The 22633-nt window shown below is 41.4% G+C and overlaps 1 protein-coding gene across 3 annotated transcripts in view; it reads left to right on the forward strand.

Moving 5' to 3' along the window:
• The first annotated feature begins 578 nt into the window (after nucleotides 1-578).
• LOC121090432 (WT1 associated protein) overlaps nucleotides 579-22633 on the forward strand; it is a 31179-nt gene continuing 9124 nt past the window's right edge. Inside the window, exons 1-5 of one of the 3 annotated variants that reach the window (XM_040598970.1) lie at nucleotides 579-660; nucleotides 7394-7431; nucleotides 7526-7581; nucleotides 15264-15322; nucleotides 17049-17176. In XM_040598970.1, coding sequence (XP_040454904.1) covers nucleotides 7402-7431; nucleotides 7526-7581; nucleotides 15264-15322; nucleotides 17049-17176 — 273 coding nt within the window. In that variant the 5' untranslated portion in view covers nucleotides 579-660; nucleotides 7394-7401. Of the gene's footprint in view, nucleotides 661-3329; nucleotides 3582-7393; nucleotides 7432-7525; nucleotides 7582-15263; nucleotides 15323-17048; nucleotides 17177-22633 lie in introns of those variants that run through there. The other 2 variants (XM_040598971.1, XM_040598969.1) reach the window with 2 other exon arrangements.

The raw sequence follows: 22633 nt of genomic DNA on the forward strand, positions 1-22633 counted from the left end.
ATCAGGTATAAAACAAGCATTGAGCTTACAGCTCAGCATTGTGAGGGAGAGTTCACAGATGCCAGGCTGGGTCTTTCTGCTACCGCGATATTCACCCGGCAACTACCTGCCAGGCCCTTCCGCCTCCCCTCCGCCACAGCGCAGCGCCCCCCCGCGGTGCCCCAGCGCCCCCCGAGTCCGGCTGTAGCAGCGGCCTCGCCGCGCTCTGCCTGCCCCCCGCAAGGGCAACCGCTGCGGGAGCCAGCCCGCCCGCAGGCCCCGGTATTTCAAGGTACTTTAAAACGCGAAGAAACCTACGTAACAGTCCTGCAGACTCCCCCGCCTCCAAACAGTGCTTTACCCCACTTACTGCCCGTTCCCCAACGCCCCGACCCCCGGGCTACCGCGCTACGCGCCTTTCGCGCCAGCACGGGCGCCCCGCCCGCCCCCCAGCCTGGGAGCGGCGCCCGCCGAGACTCCGCAGCGCCCCCCCGCGGCCGCCACGCCACGCCGGGCTGGGGGGTACACGGACACGGGAGGGACGCGAAGGCGCGACAGACGGCGAACGGAAAGAGGAGCCAAACAAAACGGGGACAGACAGCACCCCTCCGAGGTTCCAAGCGTCTCAGTGTTCGCGTTGTCCCAGCTGGCGCCCGTCTGAAGAAACCCAGTACCGAGCAGGTAAAAACAATTACAAGCCTTCCAGTTAATGGATAATTAAGTTAATGAATGACATGCTGGAACCTAAATCCGGGAGGCAATGTGAAACAGATTTAAAACAAACGGGAGAACTGTTTTTCTTCCAGTGCTGCCTTGCTCATTCTATAATCTACTTTCCCGTTAAAGCCAAATGTAGAGGAGAGTCCACAGCAATTGATGACTTCTTAAACCAACAGGAGACATACCAACTCATGAAAGTGCTGTGATTAATTTCGCCTTAAACATACTTATTTCTTGTGTTTAATTACAGCAAGCTGTCCTGCCTATGCATTCATAATGTTTCTCACCTCATCTTACCATTATTGATGAACAAATGTATGGATTTTGCTTTTTTTTTTTGGTGCTCAGACAGACAGTTAAGTGCCCTCTCATCTGAGGACAAATGATGCTGCTGGTGCTTGCGCTAGCAACTCTTATTTGAAAATTTACTCCAGTTATCACACTGTAAACACAACCCAATGCAGGTGTCAACACGTTTATTCCAGTGTCACCAGAAAGTCCCATGTTAGTTCTCACTGAGTTAGGCAATGTGCAAACAGAATAAAAGACTATTTCAGTTAAATATCCTCTTCCCAAAGGTACCAGGCTAGTTAACAAATTGCTGCTCTTACTTTCTCAAACAAAAAAGTAGCCTGATAATACACACGTTAATTTGAATGGACAGAAGGAAAGCAGGCCAGAATATAAAGCTCTTCAGACTGGTTCCACTTATCTCTAGATGTCTCCGGCTGCTTGCCTCTTGCTCAGCCAGCACGTTTCCCACAAACGTAATCTACACTTGTAAAGATACATTTAAAATAACTAAGTGCTGAAAGGGGTAAAAAATGCAAGGCTGTTTTCTACAGTCATGAACACAAACAACAGGCACTGGTGGAAGGTTTACGGTCCCACACCTTACAGTGCATCTGAGCTAGACCTTCATCTGTACTTTGAAAGAGACACAAGCGAGGCATGGTTTCTGAACATAGCAAAAAATAGCCAAACTCCAAGCAAATACTAGGAGATCTTGTGTTTACATTGCCACCGATATACAGAAAATGTTAGGTAATTTATATACAGAATAGAAATACACAGAATAGAAGCAACCCTGAGTCTATCTCTGCATCTCTTTTATAGGGAAAAAGTTTCAGTTTCTTGTCTGCCTTGGCTTATCTGCATTTTTACTGTTGTGATGTTTACATTTGCACACTGGGAAATTGAGTCAATTTTCCACATTAGTGTTCATATTGAAGATCAACTCTGGTATTTCAGTGCCTCTTCCATGCTGCCCCATCCTGTGATGGCTTCATCTGTTAATTAGGATCTTCAAGACTTCTAAAAAATACCTGCAGGGTATTTGCGGAGGAAATCAGAGGCAGGAGCAGAGCAGGAAACCCCAAACAATAATTGCAGCAGCATCTTTTTCAGTTTAAAAATGAGATAAGACTTAAAAAGATTTAATTAAAGCCTTCTGACCTTGTGGTCAGTAATAACATGATCCTTACCCACTTTTGGGTAACTATGTCAATAAGTTGTAGCGTGGCATGGGTTTCAAAATGAAACTTCAAGTTCTCACTGATGAATCTTTGTATTCATATATATATATATATATGGATGGATACGGGGAGATGTACATCAGAATCTGTTCTGTAGCGACTATATTCTTTCTGCTACCAGTAAGTCATCAAGAGATTTCTGGAGTATCTTCAACACTGATGTAGTGACTATCAGTTACACTTGTGCAACCCAGCTGACAGGACTGACTTAGCCTACAGAAGTTTTATGACCATGCTGGCACGAGGGGAAAGTATTTACTTGTGCTAATAGCATTGCTTGAGAACTCATGGATAGTAGGACAGAAAAAATTGGGTTTTAAGTTACAGCTCAGTGCTGCAAGGTAAAGGCAAACAGTATGCTTTATGATTCCCAGATGCTGCAAAAGAAGTCTGATTTCTTTGGAAGCAGCCGGAATTTAACTCCCTTTTCATTCACTGTCGATTAACGTCGCTGACTCGCACCGACCCGGCTGAGCTCGCTTCACCCCGCCGGGAAGGTGCCTGCCCCGGCCCGGCGGACGGGCAGAAAGCCCTGCACGTCACACCCAGAACTCGGCGCCCATCTTGCACGTTATTAACCGCTACGCGCCGTTTTCCTTCCCAAAGACGCCATCTTTCCCCTCAGCTTGCCAAAAGGCGCCAAGCAGCTTGCTCCCCCCCCCGCTCCCCGCCGGCCGCCCTCGCAGAGCGCGCAGGCCCGGCCCCGCTCGGCAGCAGCGGCGCCGCCCGCCGGCAGGAGGCCGCGCGGCGCCCGTATCCCTCCGCCCGCCCCGGCATGCCCCGCGTCTCGCTGCCCGCCGCCTGCCTAACTGACAGGCTTTAAATCAGCGTTCGAATAACCCAAGGAAACGGCCGCCCCAGCGCGGCGGGAGCGCCCCGGCACCGCCTTCCGGCGGGTCGGGGCCGGTGTCCCCAGAGGCGGCCTCACAAGCGGGCCGGAGCCGGGGCCAGAGCTAAGGCCACCCCGCCCGCTGCCGGGCTCCCCGTCCCGCGCGGCGCTGCGGAGGCTCCCGGCGCCCCGCGCTGGCTGCGCGCGCAGCCCCCCGCCCCGAGCGTGAGGGGCGGCGCGAGGGCGGGGCGGCCGGGCGCTCATTTCCTCCTTGGGCGCCATTTTGTAGCGCAGAGAATCCGCAAATAAAGAGCGGGCGGGAGCAGCGCGCGAGGGAGCCCGGGCGGGGGGACGCGGTGGCGACCCCGGCTCCGGAGCGGCGGTCCCCGTAGAGCTGGTCGCGGGCGCAGAGGTGGCGGCAGGCGCGAGAGGTGGCGGCGTTTCGCCCTCGATGTGACGGGCGCGGCCCAGGCAACTAGCGTGCTGGGAGAGCGAGGCCTCCGCACCGCGGGCGGGAGGTGAGTGGCCGCGCGAGCGCTCCTCCCCGCCACCGAGCCCCCCCGCCCGCCTCCCCCGGCACCGCCGCCCTCTCCTGCGCGGGAGGCGGCGGGGCCCGCGGGAGGGACCGGGCAGCTGGCGGCCCTGGGGCGCCAAACCCCGGTGGCGGCTTTATCCCTCGGCTCAGCGGGGGGAGGAGCGGAAGCACTTAGAGCCATTTTGTGCGAGGCCCCGAGCCCGGCCCGGCTGCTGGGCTGGGATCCTCCTCCTCCTCCTCGCCTTCGGCAGCCGCCACGCCTGGGCACGGCGGCCGCCGCCTTCCCCTGGCGCGGGAGACGCGTTTCTCTCATTCCTCGTTGAAGCCGAGCGAGGGCGGCCTGCCTGGGCGGGCAGTGCCTGGGCTTGAGGAGGGCGGGGGGTGGTGGTGGGGCGGCAGCAGGGTCTGTCAAACGCCTGCGGCGAGCCGGCTGGTCAGCGGCTGCAGCTGCGCCTGGCCCGCCGCCGGCGGGGTCTCCGCGCAGGGGGCGGGGCTGCGGGGGGGCCTCGCCGTGTACGGGGGGGCCCAGAGCGCCGTGCCTGAGGCGAGCGTGCGGTCTGCCCGGTCAGGAGTGGTGTGTTGAAGCTTTTTTTTTTTCATGTTTCGGGAGCATGGTGTCTGTGACCGGGTTTTCTTCACGGAACTCTTTTTCATATCGTTAAAATAACTAACTGGCAGTTACTTTAAGCGTAACTAGTAAAGCAGCATCCGTAGTGTTATTTAATTACTTTGTATCCTAGGGTTTTTTAATCCTGAAATCCCACGTTTTCTAAACATTGTAGTAAAAGGTGTACAGGCTACTGGAGTTCCCGAAATTAAAACTCATTTTCCCGTTTTCACCTCTCTTCGTATTGAAAGTGCCATAAAAGCCTAAAACATGATGCGATTACATAAAAATTCTTTCTGTGCTCATGACTATGTTACTTTAAGTATGGCGTATGGTTTCTATATTGCTCGTTGCCAGGAGCAGATATGAAGGACTGGCATTCAGGAGTCATAGTTTTCCCCCAAATCATGAAAGTGCTTAGTTAAGATAGTACAATTAAGCTGTTAATCATATAAATCGCATATAAATGTTAGTTCCAGTCAGTTATACAGGAATGTTGTTTCTGTTGATTTTTTTTTTCTGCATAAAATAGTACTTCATGTTGTTGCAAAATACTTCTGATCTGTGTAGTAGGAGAGATCCTCTTTTTTTGGAGTAGAGCCAAGTGATGCAAAGCACCTCTTGATGTACGGTACTTGAAAAGTTACTGTATAAAGTGCCAAGAATGAACATTTCAGTTGTAGTGTTATTGTCTGTAGCGTACAGATTCATCTCTTGATGAACATAGAGCTAAGGCAAATCATTGTGACAACTGATGTAGTTAGCCTGATGCTCTTAATGTTTCTGAAAAACACTGAGCGCAGTGGTGGAAATACATAGTGGTCATAAATTTCTAAGCATTTGTTGAAATTGTTAGATGTTAAAAAAGCTGTTGCATGGGAGTAGTGAGGTGAATGAAATTAATGCGAACAGAAATGAGTGAGAGTGTTTATCTGTAGAAGTGATCAGCCTATCTTTTCCAAAGTAACTTGTAGAATATTTTTAGCTAGTGTGTATGTTTTTTTTTTAAATGTGTGTTTCTATCACTACAACGGATAATAGGTGGTAGTAAGACAGTAGCTTCTCTAGCGCAGTGGCCTGTAGCCTCAGTCTTTTGGACTTTTGTGCTGTTGTCTGAAAGCAAGAGGTGGCTTTGTAAATGGTGGTGTGCTGGGTGTAGCTGTTAGAGAAGCTAGCTCTGGTGCTGCAGTAGAGAACTGGGTGCTTAAACCTGGTGTGAGGTCTGGAGATAAGAGGATACCCTTAGATGGATCATCAGTTTTTGGTTTCTTTGTCGTGACTGGCAGCGATCAAGTGCTTGTAATAGTGGTATGCTGCTGCAGGGTTCACAAGCCAAGTCTTTGGGGAAACTCACCTCTTTTGCTATTTGTATGCTTCTGGTACCTTTCTGAGAAGCAAAATAATGACTTGACATCATCTGCACAAGATTAATGCACAGGTTAATAGCTGTTAGCTGTAGTTTTGAGGACATCGCAAAAGCATGTTTCTCTCTGTCAAGGACTTAAAGCTTGCTAAGATCTTCAAGATTACTTTGAAATGATAAAGGACTTTAGAAGATTATAAAAGTATTTAGGAAAACTATAGCAGGAGAAGTAGGCAACCTAAACACAGTATTCACAAGCATTCCCCCTGTGATCTCAAGTTATTTTGGGTGACTGAGTTGGGCACCAGCAGTTTGTATTGATAGCCTCTTACGCTTGAAAATATTTAAGGTATGGTTTTGGTAAAATTCTCATAATAAGGAGCTGCATCCAGAAGCTCAAGCAAAATACTTGAGTAACTTCTGGTGTGTGAAGGTGGAGGATGTGGGAGGACTTCCTAGGCTGGGGAAGCACTTAAGTGCCTGTTTGTTACTAAGACTAGGAACAGGAGCAGCTATTCATCAGTGAGATGCTTCTACTGAATGTTTTTGGAAACTATTCTGTGGGTTCTAATGTCAGTTTATATTTTATGAAGGGCTTAGAAGTTTTCATCTGTGTACTGCACTTGGTGTGTGGTTTTTTAGTGTGTTTTTTTTTTTTAAAGGGGTGTTGTATTGGGGTGTTTTTTATTACCCAAGGCCTTGCTTGGTAAAGTGCTGTGTATTGTCAGTGGTTAGTGTAGGTTGAAAAGGCCTGTGCTTAATTTGGTGTGTATTTGTTTGTCTTATTGACAAATGTCTTAAGATTTGGAAAAGTTAGTTGGGTGTCATTGTGAAAATAACATATTCTGTTTTCCCAAAAAGACTTTTACAGACTATTTTAGCTACTTAAGATAACTGTTTTCGCAAAGCCAGGTGTTCATAACTGGTTGACACATGGTATACATGCATCACAGCAGCTTTACAAGCTTGTAGAATCTTAGTATTACATGCAACTTTTCTGTTGGAAAGCGTAAGGCAAGGGTGCATACCTGTAGAAGACCTTGCATTCATTATTACTTACATGCTTATAATTTTTGTGAACTCGATATTTTTGAGAAAATACAGTGTATTATCCTTTTGAGGTAGTGAAGCATGTCCTGTAAGTAAGTGTGAATACTTAACCTAGCACAACGCAGTCCTATTACACTGCACGCACACAAGAGGAACTGAATTTCACAGTGTATTCAAGCCATTTGTTTGACATCTTACTTTTCCTAAAAATATTTACAAGTGTTTTAAAATAACTGCTTAATACTTCCTGTTTAGCAGATACTTAAAGAAAGTGCTTGGAAGAACATACTATTTTGAACATAACCCAAACATTAGTGGTAATGTTCACAAATGTTTTACTTTTATGCCAAAGATACACTGTAGTAGTATAAATTGCTTTTCTCAGACTCTGATTATTTTCTACCTCGTAAAATACAACGTTAAATAGATTTAGATACATAAGAATGTCAGTTTGATCTAAACATAAATGGACAAAGTTGTGTGGTTTTGCTTAGTTAAATAGGAAGAACAGATTACTGACAGGCTTTTTAGACATCTAAAGAAAGCTTTGGTTAACTTTCAGAAAAAATTAATCTGCCTTTGTATCTAGGTTACAGCAGTAAACTTGTCATATGTTGTTTTGTACTCTGGCTCTGCACTGTGTGGAACCAATATTTTGGTCCAATATTGCAAATAAAAAAGACTTGAAGTACAAGCTTCTGAATTGTCCAGTGTTTCCTGTACACTAGTAGATGCACTAAATAAAACTCCTGTTCTTTTTTTCCTCCCTCTTCAGAGTTCACAATGACGAATGAAGAACCTCTCCCAAAGAAGGTATGTTTAAAACTACTTGTAACTTTACCACCCCCTCCCCCAACCAAGTAGTCATGACAGCTTGGTAAGTTGTGCTTTTCCTTTTGCTCCATAGGTTCGCCTTAGTGAAGCAGATTTTAAGGTTTTACCTAGGGACGAGCTTATCCTAAGGTAAAGTAAAAAAGCTGTTTTTCCATCTCAGTGTTTTAGTGAACTTTCGATGGAAGATGCATGACCTCCCTCTTCCATTGTTTTGAGCGTCCTTGCTCTGAAAAAGTATTTTACTTTTTTGTGATGCATCTTTTCTATAAAGCTCTCATCTTGTCTCAAGTATTTTTATATATAGTTTGGGGGGAAACAGGTTTTCCAAAGAGAGAAAACTGAACAGTGTTTTGTAATACATGAGCAGGAGTGTTTTTTCTTCACTTGTAACTTATAGAAGATACGGTTGCTTATATTCCTTGCTAGATAGCATGTTATTTTTAAACATCAGAAAAAAGTAAACTCCTTACTCCTACAATAAGTTCTAGGTTTTCTTAGTCTGCACAGTTGTTTTCTCAGTGCATTGAGGTATTAACAGTAAAATGTTATAATGAAGTTTTCATCACCTGAAACTTGCATAAAAAAGAGCCTGGCCATGTTTTTCACTTCTTAGCAAGTGTCACCATGGAACAGACAATAGGCAATCTTGCAGTCCTGTTGCGCAGACCACCTGCTTAAAGAAACTGACCTAAGCCACTTGTCTCTGTATACCTGAAAATCCTGATTTGTAAACAAGAGGCTAACTAAACTAAGTATCTGTGGGTCTTGTGTTGATCTGCTGCTAGTTTGTGTTTGCATTTTGGTAAACTTTAACTCCTGAATTTTTGTATGCTGTAAGTTATGCGTATTATTAGGGTCTGTCAAGTCAGACACTGCTTTTTAATAGAACCAAGACTAAATTGTGTGGTGACATCAGGATGAAAGTGCAGCACTTAACATATATGATCAGCTGCTCCCTCTTCTGGGCAGACTATCCTGCCAGGTACTCCTGGTGTGACAGTTCTTTCTGGGCAGTCAACATAGTTTGGTTCCATGTTTAAAACTGGTTTCTGGCTTCCTCTGAGTATCTAGTCTTTTGGGTAGTAAAGGAGAATGTATTTAAACAGAGGAAAAAATAAGTTTTTGGTGTTAAAGTGGTTTAGGCCTTGTGAAGCTGTTTATAGAAGTTTCCATACTGAAGTTTATGCCTGGGAGTAGTAAACTACTAAGTCTGTAAAGCTATGCCCTTACTTCCAGCTATAAAATTCCTGTCAAAGTACTAAAACATAGATTTTTGTGCCACTTGGAACAAAAAATGGCTTCCAACTGTGATCAGTTGCTACCATAGAAGAGATAAGTTTTTTAGCATATATTAAGTGAAAATGTGATAGAATACACCCAAGGAGGTAAAGTGTGTTAATGAAGATAAAGGAGGGAATTTGCTAATGACAGCTGTGTTGCTCTTGAATCATCTTTTTAATGTAGACAAAGCAACTTCTGCTCTCAGAGGCCACTTGAATGGATTGAAGGAGAGTAACTGTCCGTTACACCCAGAAGTGGAAAGTTAAATGACGATTTGGCTATGTCCACTTTATTTGTGTGCAGCCTTACAAACACTTTTTTGTTTGAATGGGGTGCATATTTAATGAATTTATAGTAAGTCCACCTTTAATTGTGATTTCATGTAAAACTAGCAATTACTATACTAACAGCTGGTTCATTTGTAGGTTGGAATAAAATATAACACTATTGTATGTGTATCATACGTCAATCAAAAACACCTGTATTACTTCCAGCCATAGAAAAGCATGTGTTCACTGCTGCCGGGTTGTCTTAAGATTTGGAATGCATATTTTTTTTTGGTTCATGCATTGGTGAGGCAAATTCTTCTTAAGATAGGAGCGTGTCATCTGCGTTTGATGTTTTAAGTAATACATAATCATCACTGTACAATTGCATGGATAAAATACATCTGTAGAAAATACTAATTCTTTCTCGTCAGTTCCTGTGCCATGAGTCCCAATTTCACTGTTCTTTTCCATGAAGTACCTAATTTAAGTTTGCTTACTTTTAATTTCTGTTAAGTAAATGTGAGCAGGATCAACAAGAAGCCTTGCAGTCCAGCCTTTTGGGAATTTCTGCTTGTGTCATTACAGGTTGCTGTGAACTCATTTCCTTTATCTTTCCCCTCCTTACTTTAATGTAGTAGCTACTTAGCTTGACTGTGTAGGAGCTTCTGTGAAGAAAGAGCCAGGAACATGATAACAAAGCATTCTGTGGATCATAGCTAACTGATCAGTGCTGCCTGATCATTTAGCCTAATGGTTAGTCTGTAAAACTGAAGCACCTTGATTGGCACAAGCAGTTCTGAGGAAATACACTGCTGTTGCTGGACTTCAAACTACATGGACTTACCCTCAGTTGCTTTTGGAATGGCTTAGGTGCAATGCGGTGTGTGCCCTACTCTCTTAAGTGCTTATTTATTCTTGGAAAAAGTGAACCCCAAAGCTTAGCATAAAAAATGAGTGGTCCAAGAAAAATAGTGGTATGTATAGAGGTATTTTGAAGCCATGGAGTCTTGAAGTCTGCTTAGTATTTTCAGAGAACGAAGGGAATTAACTGACTTAAATAATGATCTCGCTTACCTTCCAGTTCTTGTGAGACTGTAAGGAACCCCTTGAATGTAATTGTGATTCAGGACTGTCTTCCTAGTTCTGTGTACAGCTCTGTTCTTTAGTGCCTTTCCGAGTAACACTTCTGTAAAGCTTTTCAGTGTTTAGCCATCAGATTACTGTCGTGAACTACTAAACAGATCAAGAAGCCAATATTGAGTGGAAACCAAACTTACTAGAGAAAAAAACCTGGCTTTTACCCTTTGTCTTTTTTTCTCACTCAAGTTCACTGATGAGCTGCTGGAGTCTGCTACAGATGTACTAGAAGGGGCAATATGGGACAAGGAGGTCAAGGCAGCTCTTATGTTTGCTTAAACCAATGCATCTCTTAACATTGCATGTGGGAAGAGACGAACTCTCTTTCTTGGATCTTGGGAAGAAAGGCTTCAGACAATGTCTGGCCAGTGAGTTCCTAGAAATCATTGGTTTATTTAAAGAAGCTTTTGCATGTATGTGCAAATTCTTAAATAGTTTAACTGAAAACTGGGTTTCTACATCAGTGTAAGTGTTGTTTTACGTATGCCTGTTGAAAAAGAGTTTAAACTAATGCAGGTATTACGTGTAATTGAAACCCTGTAGAAGGGATATATCATCTTCAAGGCAAAAAAGTTTCCCAGAGGGGAATGCTTTCCTCCTGTAGTTGAAGATGTGCTAGTAACAAATATTTTTAAAAAATAAATTGTCAGAATTAGAATCTGGAGATTGCATCACTACTGATTTTCTAGAACATGTTTCTTTTATTGAACTTTAGAATGCGTGTAAGGGCAAAAATCTTTTCCCTGAAGAGCCTGTAAAGTTAGCTAGCTGGAAAGTATTTGAAGTATGTAATTTTTAGGAATGCTATTTATATGGAAACTTTAATAATTTATCAGAGATCTTTATGGGAAGTTATGTGTTTTTATGCAGAACATTACAATATTTCTGGATACAGTTTTCATTAAAGTTTCTAACTGGATCGGAAATAAAGACCTGCTCTGTGGCATATAGTGACATCTGTGAGTTGACTTTTTCTAACAGTTTCCTCATAGCAGTAGGGCCTAATGAAGGCTTCAGATCATACTTGCTTTTTTTCATTAACTTGCAGCTCTGAATCCTTGGATTGTACTGGGGTTGTGCTTGGTAGCTGGCATTTCTAGGTGATACTACATCCACTGCCAGATTAGCTTCAGCTTCTGCTGTCTAGTTTCAACATAGCATGGCTGAGATTTCATCACTGAGCAAAGGCATCATTACAACACTCCCCAAACCTGCTGTCCTTGTCACCTCTTTCAAGCTCTGTGTGAGAACTTAGCATGTGAGATTCATGTAATGGCAGTGCAGGCTTACCTCAGCCTTGCGTGTCAGCATCTGGGAGAGAGTCCGTATTACTGAAAAAGCATAGAAGCAGAACTGTTGTGCATGGAGATTCAGACCAAAGTCCTGCATCTAGAAGTACTGCCCTTTAATTGTACAGGTAAATCGAGATTTTCTGTGAGAATTGTTCATTTAGAGAATGGTGTTACAGACTCATGCACCATTCATGTAGTCATTTGAGACCTAGAAATAGTTTTACACCTGTGCTGTATGTTCATAGTATCATCTGGTCTTGTCTACCAGTGTAGATATAGTAAATGGAGAAGAAGGAATAAACAGGTAAGAATTAACATTGTCTGGAGTTGAAGTACTAAAAAAAACACCCTTGTCAATGGTCTTTGGTGTCTTTGGGCTTTTTTTAAAATGCTTTATTCTGTTGTGGTTCCTTATTTTCTTTTTTTTTTCTTTTGGCGTAACTTCAGAAGCTACAGCTTGTAACTTCAGCTTTTCAAAGATAGAATTCCCTCTGTTAATGACCTGTGCTACTACTGTAAACAAGGGAAAATGATCATAGTGAAGCAAGCTGGAAAGAGCGTTTAGGAAAATACATTATTAAAGGCACTGAACAAGAAGAGTTAGCAGACCGAAGAACTTTGAAATCGTAAGAGGTGTTTAAAGTCAAGTCAGTTAGTAGATGTGGAAGTGAAAACTATTATTGGGGCCATCACAAGACTTCTTAAAATACCTAAAACTAGTCAAAGTGTGTGTGTATATATATATAAAAGAAAAATCTTAGGGTTTTTTTCTTTAACTTGGTTTCATGAATGTTCTTGTGAAACTTTATTGTTATATTTGGTAAATATTTTGACATGTTAGTCCTCAGGGTTAGTGAGCTCACTACAAAAATGTGTACAGGTCAGATGAAGAATCACAACTGCAAGTTTGATTGAAAAGGAACCAGTCCACTTTCAGTAAGGGCCTGCCTGTATACTTGATGATTTTCCTGAGCCGAAGTAATGTATAAGAATGGTCTACTTCATTAATGTGAATGTTTCTAAGCCTTCATTATTTCACTTCTTGTTTTGATGCTTTTAGGTTATTTGACTGTTGTTTTAACCGTCATTTTTTTAAATCTAATTGCTTCAACTAAGCTGCTACTGATTTTTTTTTCTCTGTTACTAGCTTTCTGGTTTGTCTCAAGTGAGCTGAAAACCAGGTCAATTGCTAGAAGAGAAAATTGCTTCTGAGATCTGTAGTTGTAGCAAAATTGAGACAGTGCATGTGTGTGAAAGTAAAACTTTTTCTACCACATTAAGTTTTAAAACTGATGGCTTGATTGTTGAAGAGTTCTGACTATGTCAGTGTCACGATCACAAGTTTATTCTGTACCGTTTTGTAAACTTGTGGGTTGACCTTGGCTGGGTGCTAGATGCCCACCAAGCTGCTCTATCACTCCCTTCCTCAGCAGAATGGGGAGAGGAGAAAATAAGATGGAAAAAAACCTTGTGGGCCAAGGTAAAGGCTGTTTAATAAAGCAAAGGCCTTGCACAGAAACAGAAGGAAAACAAAAGTTTTATTCTCTACTTTCCATCAGCAGGTGATGTCCAGCCACTTCCCAGGAAGTAAGGCTTCAGTGTGTATAGTGGTTGCTCTGAAATACAGATGTCACAGCAACAAATGCCTCCCCCCCTGCCCTTCTAGCTTTTATTGCTGAGCATGGCGTCATATGGTATTGGAATGTCTCTTTGATAGCTTTGGGTCAGCTGTCCTGGCTATATCCCTTGCTAAGATCTTGCCCACTTCCAACCTGCTGGTAAAGGGGGGAACAACTGGGGAGGCAGCCTTTATGCTATGCCCCCACTGCTCAGCAGTAGTCAGAACAATGGTGTATTGGCAACACCTTTCTAGCTACAAATACAAAGTACAGTGCTACAAATACAAAGCACAGCACTACAAGGGCTGCTGTGGGGAAAATTAACTGCATTTCAGCCAGACCCAATATAACTTGCTTGAAGATGGAGCAGCAACAGACTTCACCAGGATTTTGATAAAACATTATGTCTGAACAGTCATGTTTCTGCTAGAGTTGTCAGGCATGTGACTTGAAAAATCCAAGGTATGGTATAGTGTGCTTTGGCTTTTCTCTTCCAGAAACTCAGTTCTTGCTTAAATATTCATAGTTGTCGAGAGGTGACTTAGAGGTATTCTCTGATGTTCTTGATGACCATGGGCTATGGTTTGGGTTTTTTTGGTCCCCCCCCTCCCTCCGTGGCCTGTCACGTCAACTTGTGTTTCAGGTCTTTGTTTCACTCACTCTTTGTATAGCTCCTGTTGTCGTAGGTGAGGATAGGTCATGATTTTGACAGAATGACTGTTTTCAGGCTGTGAGATTTAACTTGGGAGTCAGTCAATTCTGCAGCTGTATTTGAGGGCCAATTCTTTCATGTCATATAATTATTTCATGTAAAAAAATTAGGTTATTTCCAGGTTTGCTATTTAGTAGACTGTTTCAGGTTTGTGGGATTGAAATCTCGTGAATTTACAGAACTAGTGGTCAAATGGTGAAACTTTTGTTTCTAAGAGTATTCTTTTTTAAGCAGAGAGGTAAGTTCAAGTGTAAAATAGCAACACACTGGGCTCTTCTGCAGAGCTTAAGGGAGTTAACTCACGCTGTTTTCACATTCAGCTGAAGAGATGCAAAATTTTGTTGCTGCTAGAAATCTTGTGCTTAGTTTTGCTTTTCTCAGTGATGTGATCTCACTTGCTGTTACATATCTGATGCTTTTTAGACCTTTTAATGAGCTGGTTGAATTCACTAAATGGTCAAAAATTATCTATAGCTAGATTTTATAGTTTTGAGAATAGTGATGTAGGTTGGAGTTAAAATAGCAGTTATGCTGAGTGGCTTTAAACAGGTGACAGGGAGAATTAAACAAGTGATAGGGAGAAGGGGTAGTTGGAAGGAGGGAAAAGAAACCTTCCCCTTCCGTAGTGGTAAGGTGTTAGATGAATTTGTCTCATGTAGAATTACACCATCAGGAAGACACATGGTTAGGAGCAAATTACTTCTTCAAAAACAAACACACCACCACCTCCCTGCCCCCCCCCCCCCCCCCCCCCCCCCCCAAAAAAAAAAAAAAAAAAAAAAAAAAAAACCCAAACAAAAACCAAAAACATCCAGTGAACTTTGTTGATAAGGCATGTGGTGCTAATATTTACTGCAGACTTTGCTATTGATTTGATGGTTTGTATCAAATGCATTGCTATTTTTGTGTGATGTTTTCTGACTGTGGATGAGCAGCTAAATAACATGCCTTCTAAGAGTTATTAAACTGGTTGGCTTCTGATTGATTGAATATAATCGGAGTATAGTCTTGATTTGAATGAGCTGGTGTAACTACTTAACCTGGACTGCCAATTCTAGTGTATTGTAATGCATTCCTGCTTGTCTTGTTCACTTGGTAACAGACTTAATGTTGTCTTTGTATCATGGTTTCTGTTGCAGAATTTTGTTTTAATTGTTCTGCTTTGAGAATGAGATATATCTTGGGTACTTTACACAGATAACTAAGTAATAAGTGTTTGATCCTACTGTTTGTCCAAAATATTACAGTAAGTTTTCAGATGTCAATCTTAAGTGTTTTAACAGACAGCTACCTTTTTATCCTTTTTTGATGCAAAGTGTATTTATTTCCATGATTAAAAGCCCCTTTTTGAAAACTGGAATTGTCTTTTATGCAGTTGTGTAATTCCCTCTTGACATTTCTTGATTATGGTGTGATAGTATACTGTCAAAGCTAGGAATGAGGTGACCTGATGTAACAAACTGAGCTTCAGAAAATGTTTTTCTCTTCCTCTCTGCAATAGGTGGAAACAGTATGAAGCATATGTGCAAGCTCTGGAGGGCAAGTACACAGACCTTAATTGTAAGTTAACCAAGTTTCAAAATGGTACGAGTTACATGAATGCTTACATAAAGCAGTGTTCAAATAATGTCTGCTTTCTAAAACCATTAGAAATAAAGAGCTAATAATATCTATATCAGTTAGTTGTCAGAAAAAGTCCCTGATTTTTCTAGTGTAAATTTTCAGCCTTTCCCAATTTCTTAGCCCCCAATTTTCCCTTGCAGATCTTACACAGCATCTAAAAAGTGTATTTTTGTACCTGTAGGACCATCTATACCCAGACTGCTAGGGGAAAAGAAGTCTTAAAAAGTCATGCCACAAATAGGTGTATTTTCTGGCTTTTCCATTAGAAAGGAAATTTTATCCTTAACCGAAATATTCCATAAACGTTTGTGCCTTCAGTAGTCTCACAGGATTGGAAACCACATAGGAAGCGGAGTAGTTTATAGAGATGAAGATCTAAAATGAGTCCCCAAGTAATGTTTGATCTGATTAGGCAAATTAATTATTTGATTGTCAGTCTTGGTCTTTAAAACCTGGTCTGTACTCCAGTCTTTCAAAAGAGAATATGAGAAAACCATCCTACTTTTAAATGGAAAAAGCTGAATACATTCTGGAAGTGAAATTGCTAATACTAAGTCACTCTTAAAAATTGTGTTAGCAGCTAGAGACGGACTATTTCCTGTTTTCCACTTACCTTTTCAATCTAAATTCTTAAAGACTCAGTACCGCTGAGTTTGAAGGGGTGTTTTTCTGTTGGTCCAAGTGGATGTCCTCTGTTTTCTCTTGTTATGCACCTTTTCTACAGCCACCCCATAAAGTTTGAGTTTTGGAGAGACTAAAATTAGCAAATGTAAGCATTGGATTTCATTATAATTTCAAATTGTCCTGTCATAGATAAAGAAGCAAGTTGTTTCAACATTCTCGGTTTCTCAATTTTGGAAACTAATAACAGGCTGTAGTAATCAGTGTTACTGAATTAATCTGCAAAGAATTATTTAAAGTAATTGTTCTGAAGCAATTTGTGACGTTCTCAACTTACGTTCACAGCCAGTTGTTCTCAAGTAATTAATAAAAGAAGTAGAAATCTTAATTATTCCAACTTCCCGTATTTTTGTACATGACAAGTAGAGTGAATGGATACTGTTTGTATCAGACTGCACGTGTTCCTGTGAATAATTTAGAAATGTGCTGTGCTGCCTTCTCTCATCTTTCATATATATAAACTTCATTAAATGTTCATAGGTCAGAAAAATTCTAGTTAAGGCTGAACCACTGTTTCTGATGTTCTTGAATGTCTTGCTGTTTACTCATGGAGTGTTGAGACCAGTTTGAGGATTGACCACAAATAGTACTGTTCTACAGACTGAGGATCACTTCTAGTCCAGTGTAGGCTTCCTTCCTCCCCCACCTTGGACAGTTCCAACTTCCCAAGTTTCAGACTGCAAGTTGTAATAGCAGTTAAGCAAGCAATTTTAAGGTTACTTCCTATATGGACATGGAAACATTTTCAAAAGTTTAGTAAGCTTTGAGAAAGGATCAGAAAGATATATTTAGAACCAACTGTTGTCAAGCTTTTCTAATACTTAAAAGGTATTCTGATTGTTCATATTTATGGTTATAGTCATGGTCATTTATGACTCTTGCTGTGTATGAATTTGGGGTTTAGATTCTTTTAGCTGCTTTTAAAAATCTTCATGAGAAGATGCTGTAAAACGTGCTTCTTGTGTGTTACTACTTGTATTAGCTAATGATGTGACGGGATTGAGAGAATCTGAAGAGAAGTTGAAACAGCAACAGCAAGAGTCTGCCCGAAGAGAAAACATTCTGGTGATGAGGCTGGCAACTAAGGAACAGGAGATGCAAGAGTGTACTGTAAGTATTTAGATAAGTGTTTTCAGACTGTTAAAGGAATATTGGCTTTTGAGCCAGTACTCTTGTTCTGTGTTTTTTGTATATGTGTAGCATCACATTTTCTGTGCATAAAGAGGTGGCAGGGCACTTGATTTTTACAAAGTCAGTGAAAGCTTACTACTTACTTGCCTTTTTAGTATTGGTTATTTCAGTTGATTTTCAGCAACAACTGTGCTTGGAAGAACTTTGCTTCAGAACCAAGCTAATTCTTGCATGAACCATTGCTTGCTTATTGTATTTATTGACATCATATTTACAAAAAAATGTTACTTCTGTCATTGGATACAGAAACAAATTGAAAAAGGGTAAGATTGAGTTTACTGGGTTTCATTTAGGAGGTTGTAGGCTGGTACTTGGATTGGATTTGGATAACAAGGTATTCGTAAGTTTCTGCACCCATTTAGCTAGGTAGGGAAAGAGCTAGTGACTTTTTTAGAGGAGGTTCTTTTGAAATTTGGCAAATCTGCTTCTCGGGGTTTCTCATGTTCTTGGTTCTGAATACCTTTTTTGTTGCTGTTTCTGTTTCTCTCCTTCATTCCTGTGGGTTTTCTGTGATTTCTGTGCTTAGTTTTGCTTTCTTGAAGCTATGTCTTACCACTTTTGGACTTGATCTTTCTTGAATTACCCTCTTAGCATAACTTTCACCTGCTGCTTTAACGTGGCAGTTCCTGAGAGAAGATTGTAAAAAGCTTCTTATTGCTAGTTTCTGTAATATACTCCTGAGAGCTTATCTTATTAAAAAATACAAGCTCTGTGAAAAACTAATAACTAGTATTGCAGCTTTTCCTCTCACTTTAAGTTTTCCTTTCTTTTTTCCTATAGGTTTTCAGAGCTGTCAGGTACAGTAGTGTGACACTTAAATCTGCATGCAGTATTTCCACTGCTCTTAAGACTATTAAGATTACTTTAGTTCATACTAAGCACTAATAGGAAGAGAAGAAAAGAGGGGGTAAAGCTTACTTTGCAGTGGCAAAAAATGAATCACAGGAAAGCTGAGTTTAGAAGGGCTCTGCCACCTTTACTTCCCTCATCAGGTATGAGTGTGCGTTGATCAGATCCCCTTGAGCCTGCTCTTCTCTGGGCTGAACAGCCCTAGCATGCTCAGCCTCTGCTTGTACGTTAGATGCTCCAGTCTCTTAATCATCTCCATGGCCCGTAGTTGGCCTCACCCTAGTATATGTTCATGCCTCTCTTGTACTGGGAAGCCCAGAACTGGGCCCAGTACTTCAGAGGTTGCACCAGTGCTGAGTGGAGGTGAAGGATCACCTCCTTCAACCTTTTGGCGCCACTCTTCCTAATGCAGCTTGGGGTGCTAATGAAGATCTGTTCTGGTACCTACCATACCACAACACTTCCCTAGTAGTAAGATTACTATATTGGTCCTGCTGCCTTTGATAGTTTTACTGATAAATCCTGCTATGAGGAACAGCAGTAGTAAGAGGTTGTTTTTCCTTTTGAACTTCTGAACATATAGCTGAAACAAATACTAAAAAAAGTTGTTCATCAAAACCAAATTTATGTACTATTGTCACCTTTCTTCCTATTTCTAAAATGGGGAGTTAGACAAAAACTTCCAAGTACTTAAGCCTATGAATTTTGACAAGATCATGGAGGCTACAGGATTTTTGTCTGCACTTTGTTACAGATGTTCATAGTTGTGATGCATAGGCTTTCCAGAACATCTGTTTAGAAGAACTTTTGAACAGCTTTTATTAATTTCAGTGTACCTCAAGGGGGTGGGGGGTGGGTGGGTGACAGGAGGAGACAACCTGCCAAAAAGAAACAAAACCCAAATACTGCCACCACACCCCCCTGCCCCAGGAGGCTTCTATTTTTCCAGGTATTGACACATGAATGACATCAAGGATGTAATCTCCTCCATAGTGCATGGATGTAGCAAGATAAATCCTTGAAGAAGGGTAAAAGCTGTAATGGAGATACTAGCACCTTAAGGTGTTTTCAAGTTTAAATGCACATAGTGTCAAGAAGCTCTGAAGAACTAATTGACTTTGTATTATTAGATAGCATTTCTTCTAGTAAAATAACACTAGCAAAATAAATCATGCTAGGTAAGGTGCAAAGCCAAGCTGTAGGTTGTGAAGTAGTTTCACAAATGAAGAAAAACTATTCACTGTATGTTATTTGACGTGTCTAATTTTTAGTCCATACAATAACTATTTTTAGTGTAGTTTTTTATAACCCATATTTACATGTAAAATGCACCAGTGACAGCTACTTTATATATAAGCCTTTAATGTTTCCTGTCACATCTTAGAAAGGCTGAGCATCTATGATACCAAGTTTCTTGACAACTGCAGGTGAAAATTTACCTACAACACTTACTGCTCATATTACTCTTACTGTATTTTTGGGACGTGTATGTTTTATACTTACCATCATATTCAGGTCACATTCAAATTTTAAATGGATTAAAAATGAAAGAGACTGTACCATGTTCAAATGGTAGTAGTTGACAAAGTGAGTTTTCTGATTACTAATGTGTAAAATGACTTGCGCATTGAAATATACTAGCTCTATTTTAAAATAAGGCACAATAGACTTCATCTTAGTTGCTGTTTTAATTTGTACCCTTCTTTTTAAAAGATAAAACACAACAAAACTATTTCAGCTTCTAAACCTCACCAGTCATTGTCTTGAAAATATAGGTGTGTGTGTCAGAGTAGCAGTAGCAGAATCTGTATCCTGATCCTATTTCAGTACCAGTTTTAAGAAACAAGGTGGTAGTGCATAGCTCCATTTTCTGTCATGCTCTGTGCTGAGTCTAGCAGTAGAATATGTGGGTTTCCTTTGAGGTAGCAGCTTACTGAGAGTGTGGTTGGTGTTGCAAGCTTACTCTGCATAGTTAAGGGTGGCTAGCTAAATAGCTAGATGGAAGTTTGTGTTCAATGCCTCGGGTGCCCTGTTGTCAGCAGACAGCCTTGAGGTACCTTCCCCCTAGCGTGAACAACCCCTAAAGGATGTTGCTGCTGTTAGGGAAGTGCAGATAACGTATTGGCTGCTGTTTCTACATAAAGGCTTATTTCTGGCAGAGGGGTGATGAAGTTGCCGCTATTTTAGCGAAAGGCCTTAACCCCCTTCCAAGCTACTGCACAGCTACTATAGTCAATAAAAAAGGCAGGCATTTGGAAATAATTGCTATTCAAGTAGGTTTTCTGTGAACCAGATAACAAAAAGTGGAAGGCTCCTGTGGGTGCAGTTGTACTGTAGTACCTATGTAGTTATTGCTCTTAACTTGTGGTTTAGGGTGCAGTGTTTATTCTTCATTATGCAGTTTCTTCCTCCTTCCTTATAAGAAGGATATGTGTTGTACTTATTTAGACTGCTTATATTTTCTGTTTAGCACCTGTGTTCTGTTTTGTTAAATTCATATCAGGGAGTCTGCTTTTTGTGGGTATCTTTGGACAACTTCAGCTGATAGAATACAACTCTTTCTGAGAATGTGAGAAGCAGAGGGGTTGAAAATGTTATTGTCTGAGGAAAAAAAAAAATCCACCCAAACAAAACCCTGCACAGCCTGATATGCTGTATTCAGTGTTTTCCTGCCTTGGGTTAGAGCAGAGAGAAAGCTGATACAATGGTTTTTATTTTGTTTGTGAAAATTCATCCCTATGTGTCCACTGGGGCTTTTGAAAAATACCAACTAGTGTGTGCTTTCGTGTCTGGGAATATGAACAGCCAGTAGGCATTTCGGGTGTTAAGAGCAGGCATGTCCTGGGGTCTGGCAATGGACATGACTTGACTATGCCTGTATACTCAGCTCTAGCCTCAAGTTGGTCTTGACTGAGAGCAAACTCTTCTGCTCCCCACCCCTTGCCACCTGGAATAACAATGAGAGGGAGACATTTACCAGGGCGTTATCAGAGGGAGGGAGCAAGGATGGGAGACTTGGACTGGCTAAGCAGGAAGATTAATAGCATAAGGAAGTAGGCAGAAGGGTTGAGAGGTATGAGCTTGCTTTGTGAGTGGGTCATAGTGGGGGAGGCTGCTAGGTCGGGGTGTATGAAAAGACTGACAGATGAAAATTCTGGAGTTGCAGCTGGAAAAATCACTTGTGGAGGGATGGAGAAAATTTGAGTTGGAAAAACTGGAGGAATAAATGGTCTTAAGTTTGGGGAGGGAAGGATCAAGGTTTGTTCAGCGTAAGTAAATTCTTTCTACACTACTGTTTTAGGAATGACAGTTGAGGTGTCAGTGAATGGAGCCTATGCAAGTGCTCTCTGCTTGGTCTAAGAGCATGAGCTAGAGATAACCCAAATGAAACTTAAATAATTGACATTGGATGGAATCAGCTGAGTCCTTTTCAGTGTTTTAGTGCATTTCTGGCATGAATAAGGAGCAGGTGGCAGCAATTCTTTGTGCTACTGAACCAAGGAATCTTGCAGTTCTTAGGCTGGCAGTAGGAGGAGGAGGGAGCTGGGTCTAGGTAAGACAAGGAACACGGTCTTTTTTTCCCCTCAGTGATTCCTGTCTAAAAATAGGTTGGGAACCATGTAGCTGTAGCATAATAATATTTCTGGAATATGTTGCTAGCTGGAGTGTCTGTTAAACTAGCTGTTTTGCCCTCTACTAGCACTAGCCCTCACAAAGAATCAACAGCTTGGTGAAATACTTCCAGTAGTGCAAGTGTCAGAAAATTGAGTGGATGGAAAAGGTACATCAATAACAATAAATTAAATAGATCCTTACTGAGAGCAACATTTTGTGCATTCAGTGAGGCAAAGGACCTGGGAGGGTAAAGTGCCATCCAAGAAACACTAAGATAATCTTAATTTGAACTTTCTGTTTCCAAGTAAAGTTTATTGGTGGGTTCTTGAGTTATTTCTTGAAAATATTTTTATGCAGTCCTTCATTCCCTTAGATATCTTTTGGACACAAGTTGATCTATTTAAAACTTACTGTGATGGTTATTTCTGTTAAGTAGCTAAATATTGTTATTTTGACAGTATCAAGTTAATGTGAAGTCAGTGGCAATATATCAGTTATTTCAGTACCTTTGAAATCACTTACTTGAAATAAAAATCCAAGTGTGCTTGCTATTTAATAATATATAAATTAAAACATGTTGTCCTCGGTCAAGAAGTGACTGAAGTCACTACTGCACATTCTTAAGGTAAATAGATTGTTTGTACTTACACAGCAATGGTGAAGAGAAAGTTTAAGGATCCCATAACACAATAACTGTATATAAAGCAAAATTTTTTAAACTGACAGTGCTTTTGACTGTGCTGCTTCTCCCAAGTGTGGAGGGAGAGTCTCTTTCCCTCCATTTTGCTGGTGATGCCTTGTAGTATTCATTAGTAAAACTGTTGCTATCACGTCTGGTTGTAACATTGTGTGTGCAGCAGGAGGCAAACCCACTGACTTTCAATTAATACTACTTTTTTCATCTCATGTAAT

This window comes from Falco naumanni, chromosome 6, assembly GCF_017639655.2.
Source record: "Falco naumanni isolate bFalNau1 chromosome 6, bFalNau1.pat, whole genome shotgun sequence".
NCBI lineage: Eukaryota > Metazoa > Chordata > Aves > Falconiformes > Falconidae > Falco > Falco naumanni.